The 14,194-nt window shown below is 36.9% G+C and overlaps 1 protein-coding gene across 2 annotated transcripts in view; it reads left to right on the forward strand.

Moving 5' to 3' along the window:
* The window catches only part of NCOA7 (nuclear receptor coactivator 7), a 123,761-nt gene that overhangs the window by 56,760 nt on the left and 52,807 nt on the right, over window positions 1–14,194 (forward strand). For both annotated transcript variants that reach the window (XM_081295833.1, XM_081295834.1), the window contains exons 3-4: window positions 8,992–9,071; window positions 12,889–12,996. In XM_081295833.1, the coding sequence (XP_081151959.1) occupies window positions 8,992–9,071; window positions 12,889–12,996 (188 nt within the window). The remainder of the gene's footprint in view (window positions 1–8,991; window positions 9,072–12,888; window positions 12,997–14,194) is intronic.

Below are 14,194 nucleotides of genomic sequence, written 5' to 3' on the forward strand. Positions count from 1 at the left end.
AAGTTTTCTTCAAAGTTATTTGTAACTTTATTTTTTATTTTTAAATCTTTTAAAGGAGACAGAATCTCATTCTATTGCCCAGGCTGACCCCAATCTCCTAGGCTTAAGTGATCCTCCTGCCTCAGTAGAGTAGCTGGGACTACAGGCTGTGTGCCACCATTCTCAACTTTATTAAATCCTGAAACTCTCTGCATGGATTCAAGAGTGATAGAAATTTTCTCAAATCTCAGCCAATGTTCACCCAGCCCCATTTAATAATAATCTTTAATGTTCTTTGAGTCCTTGCTTTTCTCAGTACAAATTCCTTTTCCTGAATTGGCTCATCTATTTCTTATGGTAACTCGGTGGGAGTCCAATACCATCCCCATTTTACACATTAGGAAATTGTCTTAGTGAAGTAAAGTCACTAACACAAATTTGCATGGTAATTAAGGGGCAGGCTTCAACTCATTTGCTATTTGCCCAATAACCAGCCAGCCCACTAACCTGAAGTTACAGGATATTTATGGGAAAAGCCAACTTTTTCTCACTGATTTATAATGGTTCTTTTGTTTTACCCTTAATTCCTGTTTTTTAGTCATGTTGCTGCAATGTTTTTCTTGTTGTGGCTTTTACATCAGTAGAATGTTCCTACTATCATTTCTCTTTTAAACATAATTTTGGAGAATCTTATGTATATATGCTTCTAGATAAACCTGGTTGTCAATTTGGCAAGTGTACCTTCTCCAAAACAATTTTATTTTTTTAATGACATTTAATTTAAACATTGATTTGAAGAGAAAATGAAATTTTGTAAGTGTGAGATTTCCTGTATAAGAGCATTATGTCTCTGCCTTTAACCACTATATACCTCAATATACCTCAATAAAGCTGTTTATTTTTATTTTTGGTACTGGGATTGAACCCAGGGGAGCTCAACTACTAAAGCACATCCCCAGCCCAATATTTTTGTTGTTGTTGTTTTGAGACAGGGTCTCACCAAATTGCATAGGGCCTAGCAAGTTTCTGAGATTGGCTTTGAGCTTGCAATCCTCCTGTCTCAGCCTCTGATGCTGCTGGGATTACAGGTATGCACCACTGTAACCAGCTGGCTTTTTAATTTTATATACATGATGTGTGTGTGTGTGTAGCGAGAGAGAAAGTTAATTGTATTTATCCCTTGATATCTTATACTTGAATACCTACTATGCATGAGACTTCCATCACATTAAAAAGAATTATATCTGACCCCTTTAAAGAGCAAATTTTATGAATTTTTGACATTTTTATAATGATATTGTTTCTTCTGGTAGACAATTCATCTACTAATAATCAAATTTTTATTTCTTTCTTTTCAGTATTTTATCTGTTGCTTTAGCTGGATATTTCAGGGCAAAGCCAAGTATAAACTATGAAAGTACAAATTCTTATCTTGATACTGGTTAGTGTTTTACTTTTTTTTTTTTTGCAGTGCTAGGGATAGAACTCAGGGCCATGAGCATGCTAGGCTGGCATTCTCCTACTGAGTCACACCCATGGCTTGTTATTTTATTATTATTTTTTAAATATTTGTTTTTGGTTTCTGATATAAGAACTTTAAGAGGGCTTCATTTCTTAAGAGACCATTTACAAACACTCAGGTCCCTGAAATGTTTTTCTCCAAATTGTAGCCAATGTTCACCAAACCTCATTTAATAATTAGTAATTTAATAATCAACAGTTCCAGTTGTTGCCTTACAATGAGGGGCAGGGATTGCCTCTTTCTCTTTGGGGTTTCCAAGCTGTTTCCATGGTGTTTATATGTCTCTGAATTTATCTCCATTACGGATTTTGCTTTATGACTTTAAATACTTGTGACTTGACCTCACATGGTGTTAGGCTAGCCTCTATATTGAATTTGGTGGGATTGTAGACACCATGTCCGGAAGCCTTAAGAGCTTCACAGGAATCGCTCTTAGGCCTTTGTCTTCCACAGCACAACCCAAGAGCAAAAGGAGTGAGGTGGAGCTTACCAGTGCTGGTGGAGAGCTCTCCCCCTGCACCCGTGGAATCTCTTCTATAGAGCTGGAGGGCAGGGGCCTCACAGAGACTTTGTTTAGGCAGAATTTAGTAATCAGACAGCTACTGCAGACCTGGAGGTGATGTCATAGAGTCATTCAGCTTTCATTCCTGTGAAGAAATTGCTTTTTTTTTTTTTTTTTGTATTGAAGATTGAACTTGGGTTCTCGACCACTGAGCCACATCCCCAGACCTATTTTGTATTTTATTTAGAGACAGGGTCTCACTGAGTTGTTTAATGCCTCACCTTTGTTGGGGCTGGTTTTGAACTCACCATCCTCCTGCCTCAGCCTCCCAAGCCACTGGGATTACAGGCATGGGCCACTGTGCCCAGCTAGAAAATTGCTTTTGATATCCTTTCTTTAGGGTTTCATTGCTTTCTGAGAAGGATATTTCTAATGAATATCAAGGAATAACTAAAAATTCATCATTGTGTTAAAGAAGTTCATTCTATTTTTCGTTTTCTAGTACTTGGAGTTTTTTTATTGTTGTTCATTCTGCTCATTTAAAAATATGATGTAGTGGTTTAATTTTATCAAATGCTTTTTTGGCATGTATGATCAGATAAGGTTTTTCTCCTTTAAGAAATTTACAATAATCTATATCAATAGTCTATTACTGCTGCATTTCTGGAATAAAACCTTTTTGCTGATATTTCATAATTCTTTCAACACACAACTGTTCAAATAGATATTTACAATGAGGGAATTGTTATTAATGATAATAATGTTTATGAAGCACTTACTCTCCACCAGGCTCTGAGATTTTCACTGTGTTCATCTTCTAATTTTCTCAACAGTGTAAGATAGTTCTGCATTTTACAATGAGGAAACTGAGGCACAAAGACTCCAAATAACTTGCTTAATATCACACAACTACAGAAATACCTAGATTCACACATTGAACTCAGCTCATTTGGACCCTTAAGCCAAAGAGTAATCAGAAAGATGTTTGGTGGCATAAAGGAGATGGCAGATGAGCTTATTTTCCGGTTAATGCCACCAAACTATCTTAGCTGAAAGCATCAATTTCCAGTATAGGTAGAGGCCTGTCATTGGAAACAGATTCTCCTGTTCATAAATGAACAGGACAGAAAAAGACAATTTTGCCTAATTTTTCCTTATTTGGATGCCATGGAAACCATCTTCCCTCTGTAGACAATGAGGTGTGGAGGGTCCTGTGCTGTGAGCCTCCTGAACCCTGGTCAGATGGTTCTGTGATAGAGAAAGATGGTAGGGAGAGATGGATTATTAAAAGAGAAAAGGGACACACAAATACACACACACACACTAAGTAAGTATAAGATCAGTGCAGAACGATTCCTAATAAATTGGAAGAACTAATAATTTTCCAAAGTTCTTTTTTTGATTGTTCAAATAACTGATTAAAAACAGAAAAAAAATTAAAAAGCTACATACTTTTTGTCTACCCTTCCTTCCTATGTCTCTGTAGAAATTATGGAATCGAGAACCAAGAAAGAAATTCACAGCTATCTCTTTTGCTTGTTTTCAAATACAATAATAATTGATGTCCATTGTCCTGACTTCACCTGGTCCCAGTGGCGGTGACACAGATGCTTAGGTTGGATGTACGTTGTATTGACTCATTGCCTGTTTTTCTCAAAACCAGAACCTCTACCCAGTACCACATCCTTTAATGCTCCCCACCTTTCCCTCTAGTGTATGCATTGGCCACATCTGAAAAACTATGAATCCTCAAAAGTCCCCTTTATGAAGTTCAACTTCCTTTCATGTGTTTTTCCATAATCTGTTCTCCATCTGTGGTAGGCAGAAAAACAGCCCTCAAGATATCTATATCCTGTTACCCCAAATCTGTTAGATTATATGACAGTGGTAAATTAAGGTTATAGGTGGAATTAAGGTTAATCAACTGGTCTTAAGTAGATCTGCCTGGATTAATGAGGTTGCCTTGGGGTCATCACAAGTGATCTTAATACTGATAGGAGGAGGCAGAGGAGAGTTAACTAGAGAAATGGCAGCATAAGTATAACTCAGCCAGTGCTGCCGGCTTTGCAGATGGAGAAAAGGACCTTGATTAAAATAGTAATAATAATTTTTTTAAAAAATCACTTACAGAAGTTAGAGAACACAAGAAAGCTCATCCTCCCCTAGAAACTCCAGAAGGAAAACAGTGAGACCCATGTCAAATGTCTAACCTGTGAAACTGTAAGACAGTACCTCTGATTTTATTTTTAATTTTGAACCACTAAATTCGTGGTATTTTGTTACAGCAGCAATAGGAAACTCATTCATCTTGCCATTCTCCTAACTTCTCCAGCTTCTCACTAACCCTCCCCTGCCACTGGTTGAGTCTCAGCTGCCCTCCTCTTTGCATCCATCAAAAACTCTACTGGTGACCATTTCAGCAGTTTATCTACTTACTTCTCACATGGCCTGTCACCTGATGAGACCCCACCCTGGGGGGAACCCTTATTGTTGTATTCCTTCTCCATATTCACATGATCACAACCTTATCCTTGCCATAATAGCTCTCCCAACTTCCACTTCCTTTTGCTCCCCAATCCTGTCTTTACCCCATTACATTTTAGCAGATGACCTTACCCCTGCTGTTGTCCCTCTTAGGGGTTTCCTCCACTTTCAGCAGCTCTGTGTGACCTCCAGTTATCTGTTCCCAGATTTCCACCTCTCAGCCTCTGTGCAGCATTTGACAGTATAGAGAACACCTCCCTTCCCTCCCTCTCTTCACCCATGGCCTATGTGATACTGTACTCACTCTCCCATCCCCAAAATTGCTTTTCTCTTTTATTAGTCTCACTTTTTAAATATATATATTTTACTTTAGTTGTAGATGGACACAATAACTTTCTTTTATTTATGTTTAAGTGGTGCTGAGGATCGAACCCAGTTCCTCACATGTGCTAGGCCAGTACTCTACTGCTGAGCCACAATCCAGCCCCAGTTTCACTTCTTTTTATTCACCAAATCTAAGCTTTCTTTAGATGCTATTCTCAAGCCTCAGACCTTCTCCAAAAAATGCATTCTCTTTGTAGTCATAGTATCATCCGAGACTCCACAGGTCACGACTGCAAATGATCTCTCCTGAACCTGTCTCTGTGCCCCTGCCCCAGATGTGCCAATGGATCTCCTTCCTTTCTTTAGCCCCACTGCCCAGAGAGAAAAAGTTTCCTTTCAGGAAACTTTTATCTGACATCTTCTCAAATGCAGGAGCCAACAGCCTCATGTTCTGGACATTCCGGGCTCTCTTACAGGGTGGGAAGGGAAGTGGCAGGACACCAAGGCCCACATGGTTTGAGGTCAAGGCAGAGAGCCTGTTCCTACTCCCCACTCCAGATCCCACCTCTAGGATGTATGCAGAAAAAGACAGGCTAGGCTGAAGGGCCTGTGTTTTGTTCCTCGAGGGTTTTCGTCAATTTTGTCACAAGTACTTCCTTATTAGAAATACTGAGGGCAAAACCAGCTTTGAGGACTTCATTTCACAGGTGCGGCAGGTGAGAGGTTTAGTTGCTTTACTTAGAATAATCCCTAAGGAGCACCTGGCCAACTTTCCCCTCAGGCAGTAGATACTTTGACATCATTTGACTCAGAATTCCTGAAAGCAAGGGAAAGTGTCAGAATTTAGTAAGTATAAAGGGCTATGAGGAAGCCTGGGGCTAGAAGTGCAGGTGTCAGGGTCACTGGGGGACAATTGTGTCTTCGGTCCTCACTTAACTAAAATACTGGAGTTGAAGCCCCATCTTGAAGCACAGCAAAGCAGTCGTTCCTGTGAGGGTTCATGCCTCGTCCTTGGTAAGACACACAGGGTTGCCTTCATCGAGACACCTAGTCGGATATCTTTATAACTCACTGCAAAAAAACAACAACAAAAAAGCAATATAAACCTTACCTTGTGTTATAATAACATGTAGAAAATTAAATTTAATCTTTAGATTTGCCAATTACTCCTGTTTTTTTCTTTTGAGCCAACTGTAAAACATAGTGTTTGGTTTGTGGCTTCGACAGGTGCATATGATTTGTCCAGCATGACATTATTTCAGTGACAAGTATTAACCTGCAATCAAACATGTCAGGCTCATTGACTGTATTGAAAAGTTCATTTAACCATGTATGTCAAGGCTCAAGACATTCAAAAATGGGTGTACCGCAGTCTATACACCTCAAGGATTTCAGAATCTTAGACTCAATAGGGACATTTGTTTGTTTGTTTTGTTATTTGTAATGTTGTGTTTTTGAAATTTTTCTCTACCTATCCACCTGTGCCAGTGGAAGGTAATTAATTTTTGTACTAATTCAAGTGTACATATTTAAGTTCATCCTGAAAAGTTCAACTATCTCACATTTTTTAAAATATTCTTTAGTTGTCAATTGACCTTTATTTCATTTATTTATATGTGGTGTTGAGAATCGAACCCAGTGCCTCACACATGCTAGGCAAGGGCTCTACCACTGAGCCAAACCCCAGCCCCCTAGCACACATTTTTATTTTGCAGCTGGGCATAGGTAAATGCTCCTGAATTGGTAGCTTGTGAGAGTGCTCCCCATTGGGACCAGAGATTGCTATATGCAGCTTATGGAAAGGCATGGACCAGGAGCTGCCGCAGATAAGAAGGAATCCTAGCTTGGGATCTAGAAATAGGAAGTACCTACCAAAGAATATAAAAAGCTTGTTCTGATGTCAGGAGGACGTCAGGTGACAGCTGTTTATGATGTTGTGAGAAGGACAGAGTGTGCCACAGAGAAAATGGGGATATGATGTGAAAAGGAATGAGTTGGTGAACTGCGAAAGGAAGCTTTGGAAGAATTCATCTTGGAATCTTAGCCTGGGGTATCCACCTTCTGATTCTGTAGAAGGAGATAAAGGAAGAATGTTGTTAACATTATATTGTTTACCTTCCAGGAACAAGGCAACCCAGTTTTTTACATTTTCATAAGATTTATAAAATATTATAATTGGGTTTTTTTTAAGTGAGGCTGTATAGAATCTTCTTATCTGGAGATATAGAAGCCACAATCCTGAGTCCCATCTTCCTGAAGCAATTTAGATATGGCCACTTAAAAGAAGGGAGTTTTTTTTTTTTAATTAGTCTAGAGGAATTATCAGGGTCTCTGGTTCTCTGAATGGATATGATTTGAATGTAGAAATGACTAGAACAGGATTCTATGGCAGCATCTTTATTTTTTTCTCTTAGCTTATAATTTTAAATAGTATAAAGGAGATAGTTAAAAGCCAGGTAAATCCTATGTGAATGAACTGTTCTCCAGATTCCTTGTTACCTTCAGTTCTCACCCAGTAGCCCTATATTTATTATATAGATGAAATGGTATTGTTGAGTGTGTGTGTGTGTGTGTGTGTGTGTGTGTGTGTGTGTGTGTGTGTGTTTGTGGGACCTCAAATGTAGTGGCTGAGTTAATTCCACTTCTCATCACGGCTCAGGGCTGGGCTCCTTCTTACTTCTTTATTCATTTCCCCTTTATCCTCATTTCCCCTCCCTACTCCATGTCATTCTGTGATGATCAGTGTGACAGGCTTTTATTTTTACACATCCTTGAAAAATGTTTGTGGTTGTTTTATATCCATCTGTTCTAGATGTACATAAATAATACTGTTTTATACCCACCATTCTGTTTCTCTTGATGTAAACTTGCTGCTATGTGTAAGCCTGGCTTGTTGTTTCTAATTATTGACTGGAATCCCAGATCATAGCTATAAATTTTACTTACACTGCCCCCAGCCCTGCAGTTCCCCACTGCCTCAGAGGACATTGGGATGAAACAGATCATTATGGCACATATAAAATGAATTGCTCGTGGAAAGGATGTGTATCTGTTGGGGTAGGCTACTTGCAGGCAGACTGTGTATGCTTAATTTGCTGGAATGACTGAAACAATTTACATTCTTAGTAGCAGTTCATGTTTCTGCCAGCATAAGAATATCCAGCTTTCTGATTCTTTTCAGCCTAATAAGTAGAAAATGATACCTGGTTTTAATTTGCATTCTGCTCATATGCAAGTTGGAGATATTTTCTTGGTTAATTCAGTTTTACCTTCTTGCTGTCCTTAAATTTTTTATCCATGGCAATTTCTGTATGTTTTATGATATCTGGATTAATGTACTGAGATGTATTTAACCGTAACAATTAATTTAAGTCATATGCAGTTGCTAGTGGTTAACCATTTTTAAAAACAGCAAAATCTATGATCCAACTTAATGTTGTTAGATGTGTAGGTCTTTCTAAATTTTTATCTTCATAAATATTTTTTCAATAACCATATACTTGACATACACTGTGCTTTTTCTTTTGACTCTGTCTTTAGGATGATTTTTTAAAATTATTTATTTATTTTTTTGTTCTGGGAATTGAACCACCCAAGGCACTTTGCCACTGAGCTACATTCCCAGCCCTTTTTATGTTTCATTCTGAGACAGGATCTTGCTAAGTTACTGAGGCTGGCCTCAAACTTACAACCTTACTCAGTCTCACAAGTTACTGAGATTGTAGGCATGTGTCACAGTGCCCAGCCGTTGGGATATATTAAGGAGGGACTATGGGTTGAGAGAAGGAACGTTTTTGTAACTGTGGCTACATATTGCCAAATCACTTTCTAAAAGGACTGAACTGATTTATGCACTATTTATATAGTGATTATACTGGTTTTGCTCTAAGTTCAACATTGTTGTTCATTACTATTTAGACTATTAATATTGTAAACCATGGCCTTATTGTTTATATTTGTATTATATAAACATATTTTACATTAATCATTTATTCAGGAGTTCCAGTGATGAATAATACGCTTTTGGAGTGTGGTCTTTTTTGCCCTTAGTCCATTTTTCTACTAGTATCATTTTTGGGGGTTTTATTCAATTTAATAGTAGATTTTCATACAATGTAGATTTAGTCCATCTTCAATCCTGACAATGAAATTATTCATTTACATATAATTTGTTCTTTAGATGACAATCAAAATAAAACACATGATAAAAAAGAGAAGAAGATGGTGGTTCAGAAGCCCCATGGCACCATGGAATACACTGTAAGTATAAACAGGGGAATATGAATGTTTCTTTTTTTTAAATTCTAATTTGTTGTATATGACAGCAGAATGCATTATAATTCATATTACACATATGGAGCACAATTTTTCATATCTCTGGTTGTATGGAAAATGTATTCCCACCATTCATGTCTTCATAATGATGCCCATCTCATTCAACCATCTTTCCTACCCTCTTGCCCCCTCCCTTCCTTTCCCACCCCTTTGCCCTATCTAGAGTTCATCTAACCTTCCCGTGCTCCCCCTACCAACCTCACTATGAATCAGCCTCCTTATGTCAGAGAAAACATTTGGCATTTGTTTTTTTGGAATTGGCTAACTTCTCTTAGCATTATCTTCTCTAACTCTATTCATTTACCTGAAAATACCATGATTTTATTCTCTTTTTTTGCTGAGTAATATTTCATTGGGTATATATGCTACATTTTATTTTTATCCATTCATCTACTGAAGGGCATCTAGGTTGGTTCCACAGTTTAGCTATTGTGAATTGTGCTGCAATATACATTGATGTGACTGTGACCCTGTAGTATGGTATTTTTAAGTCCTTTGTGTATAAACCAAGAAGTGGGATAGCTGGGTCAAAAGGTGGTTCCATTCCCAGTTTTCCAAGGAATATCCATACTGCTTTCAATATTGGCTGCACCATTTTGCAGTCCTACCAGCAATGTATGAGTGAGTGTACCTTTTTCCCCACATCCTCGCCAACACTTAGTTATTTGTCTTCATAATAGTTGCCATTCTGACAGGAGTGAGATGAAATCTTAGAGTAGTTTTGATTTGCATTTCTCTCATTGTTAGAGAGGTTGAACATTTTTTCATATATTTGTTGATTGATTGTATATCACCTTCTGAGAAGTGTCTATGAACATTTCTTAATACTACTAGGTTTACATGTTTTCTCCTTGAAGATTTCTATCTTGCCCCTTAGCTATATTCTTCTTGTATACCCGTAAAATAATGAAACTTCTTAAGACCTATTTTAGTTCATTTCTTTTCCCTCCATATTTTCTCCTTGAGCAAATTTATGTAAACCAATGATTTGAGGGTAGATGATGGCTAGTATTGCTTAGGCTGATCCAGCTGCTAGTCAGGTGTCCTCTTCCCTCCCCATTCCATGTTACCTACCTGAAAGTGGGTGAATGAAGACAACATTTCCCAATAGAAGAAGACTACTTTCACCCTTAAAGGCATACTTGTAGCTGTGTCCTCTGCTAGAATCGCCAAACTGATGACTTGAATTATCTGTAAATATGACAATGCCTACCAAGTGTAGGTCTCCATTCTAGGCACCCTTTCTGAGAGCCAAAGCCATGTATGCAGTTGCCCACTCAAAATACTCACTTATTCTTCCATGCTTGGTCCTTTTTCCAGAAGCAATGGCTCTATGGTGCATATATTTGTACAAGCCAGACCCTTATCCTTGATATTTTGTTCCCCTAACTTTCTATATTTATTCCTCCCTCCTGAGGCCATCCAGCAATCTAGGCCAGATCCCTTTATTTAATTCTCTCATAGAATCACATTCTTTACATAAATTATGCCACTTTAACATTGTTCCTAACTGTGATTGTTATTTTAATATCTATTTCATGCCTTAATTTTTATATCCATGAAGTGAGACTAGACCCCTTTTGTATGATATTCTTGGCACCTTGCAGGGTGTAGGCTCCCATATTGTTGGATCAATAGGTGAATGATTTTAGGCATGTATCCATTACCACAGCCCCACACTATGTGTGATGTACTCATCTCTTACTGAACCATGAGCTCCTGGAAACCAGGAGCTGCATCTTATTAATCTAAGGCTTGGCGTAAAGGGGTTACTCAGTGATAGGTCTATTTTAATTCATTATGAACTAGTACTGTTGAACATTATTACATTATTTGTCATTGAGAATATTAATTCTAAAGCCATAGTCCTTAAGACTTGTGTGTATCCAACAATTGATTCACAAGCCTATCCAAAGAACTAAGAAGTACTATTTATTAGGAGTTCCTCTATGTAGTGTATACTAAACAATAAAATAAGAGTAAAAGTCAACCTCCAAATTAGTTAACAAATATAAACAAGTGATCAAATTAGTAATGCAGATATGCATTATGTATGTTATGGAGATTGATTTTTAGCAAGTTATTTTTATCCTTGTCATTGGAAATAAAAGATGACTTTATGCTAGCATTTACTGAAGTGTTTATATTGATACCGAGAAGTGGATGTTCAAGCATTTTGGTTTAGTATTAAGCATCCCTATCAGTGTCTTTGTGGTCTAATTCTATATGCACATTTAATCTTTATGTGATAGTTGCAGATAATTAAAGATTTTCTCTTTTCTTGAACCCTCTGCATACAGGATCTTTTACAGGTTTTACTCATAAAAATATGAAACAATTGTATTGATCACTTATCATGAAGCTGGTGCTATAAAGCATATATTATGATTATCTCTATTTGATGGATTGAGAAGCAAACACAGAGTGGTCCAAAAGTTGTACAACCAGAAAATTGCTGATCTAAAACTCAAATCCATCCATCTGATTCTAGAGTCAGCATTTGCAATCTGTATCTTATACCTGCTCTAAACCTTGAAAACCTCTGTGCTGAGTATATTAGATCAATATCCAATATTGGGAAAATATTTTTAAAACTATTTTTACTTTAGTTTTAGTAGAGATTATTATGCCCAGGGTTGATGTAGGGCATGTTGCTTAGATTTTCAGTTTTTCACACCAAAAATTAAAAACTTATTGAAAAGATTTGACACAGTTTTCAGCGTGATTTATAACTATAACCTTTTATTAGTCTGAGACGGTCCATTGTGTTGGTCCTTTTGATTCTGAGGGCAATGGAGTTTAATTTGACTTTTGCATCTTTACCTTCTTGCCAGTCCATACCCTCCTTTAGCCACCTCAAATTCACACATAATTTAAAACCCACCTGATAGAGTCAGTGTTGCTTATAGAGTTGCCACCCATCTTAACCCTTGGCTATCAATGGGAACTATTCAGTGACACCACCCACAAATTCATTTAGTGACTCTGGATGGGGAGGCCATTCCTGGAGACTGGCATGACTGCAGAAAAACAACTTTTTTTTTAGTGGTACATTTTTTACTATGTTGTTTCTTGTCTTTTCACTACTCTCTATTACTATTCCTCCTCTGTTATGAAAGGCATGAAAAGTGTCCACCTGGAACATAGGTCACATATTTCATAGACTGAAAGACTAACACTAATTTCATTGACCATGGAAAATTGTCCTTTTAATGACAGTGAAAAACGCTTGGTAGCTTTTCATTGTTTCTTGCCATCTTTAGTACTCATTTGTCAATAGAGTGCCGTCTGTGTGTCTCAGGCACTGTGCTGAACATGGGGGCCAACAGCCATTAGCAGGTCACTAGTAGTACAATGGAGAGACAAGTAAATGGACAGAAAACCACAAGAGAAAGTAGCCCCACTTCCCCTATGGATGGGTACTACATATGTGTTTTTTTTCTTTTCTCCTTACATAAGTTAAGTTTCCTACATATTATATCTCATTATGCCAGTGTAAAATTAGAAGTCTATTAGTAGACAGTGAAATCTGGAGGAAAGAGAGCTCAGAAATGAATTGTACTTAAGATTGCTTTTGCATGGTTTTAGTAAGAATTGAGAGTATAGTCACTGTTTACCTAGTACCTCTGGATAGAACTTTTGCTTGTTTATTTACTCATATCATGAACAGATTTAATACTGTTTATCACAGGATTTTTTTTTTTGGTTTATATATTAAATCTTGTTTGTTTGGTTATTCTAGGCTGGAAGCCAGGACACCTTAAACTCCATAGCACTGAAGTTTAACATCACTCCCAATAAATTAGTGGAACTGAATAAACTTTTCACACATACTATTGTTCCAGGCCAGGTAATTACTTTCCTGTTGAGTATCACTTCAGAAATTTTGCATTTATCTTTTATTGCAATATTTAATGCTTTACTATTAGTGTTAGTCTATTATCATCAATGATAATGTAAATTTCAATCTTTCATCTTCCTTAGATCCAAGAATTCTGAAAGCATCCTAATACTTATGAACTGTTCAGAAGCTAATACTTTGAAAATGACCAGCACACTTATCACTATCATTAATTAAGTTCATCAGGAGAAGTTCTAAATTCATGTAACTTTTTTTCCTCTTAAATATTAGATAGCTATCCTTAATTCAGAATTTTAATTTAGTGAATTTCAATTTATTCTCCTTGTTTGAGGTACATTGTACATCAAACTTAATGTTTGAGGTACATGAGCTGTTGTTTTATTTTCAGTAAGACAACATTTTTGTCATTTTTTCTCAATTTGATACCATAACAAGAATGGTCAGTGCGACTAAAGACAAAGACATTAAGCAGGACAATCAAAAATAAATCACCCCAATTTTTTCCCCAAGTTTTAGTATTTTATTCATTAAACTGATGGAAATTGATAAATGCATGATCTTGTCACTTTAGGTTAATGTAGTAAATTTTTTATGGTGCCTTCTACATGATAAGATATCCTGGTATTTGTACTCTAAAACTACAGTCAGCCAATAGATTCAAATGACTTAGTCATTGAAAGCACTTAACTAAGTATCCAGTCTCATTCATAGTAGAGCTCAGTTGCCATAAACACATTTGGGTTCCATTGCTGACTTTTTAGAGCATCTTGTGTATCTTTATATCATAGTGACATTTAATTCTTTCAAGGTAAATAACATTACTTATAAGTAAAACATCATTCAGGCAATGTCCTTCAAGGACAGCACATGAAACCAGCAGACTACAATTTGGCTAGTTAGAATCTGAGGTATTTATATTCTTATGAGAAGGAGAAATTAGTATACTGCCAGTACCAGTAATTGGAGGATGGGGGATCTTCATTAAAACTTTTCAGAAATTAATAAATTTTCATCTCTAGGAAAATAGATACTAGTCTCTTCATTGTTGGGTTTATTTTATAATCTGTGGTATTGCTACATAATGTATAGCTGACCCATAGCAGAGAATCTAGGCATGTATTTACCAGTCCAAGGCCAAAGATTATAGCTCCTAGAACTTAGTAAAGTAATTTAGGGTGATTCTTTA

The sequence above is a fragment of the Spermophilus citellus genome, assembly GCF_964194105.1.
Source record: "Spermophilus citellus genome assembly, chromosome: 5".
NCBI classification, from domain to species: domain Eukaryota; kingdom Metazoa; phylum Chordata; class Mammalia; order Rodentia; family Sciuridae; genus Spermophilus; species Spermophilus citellus.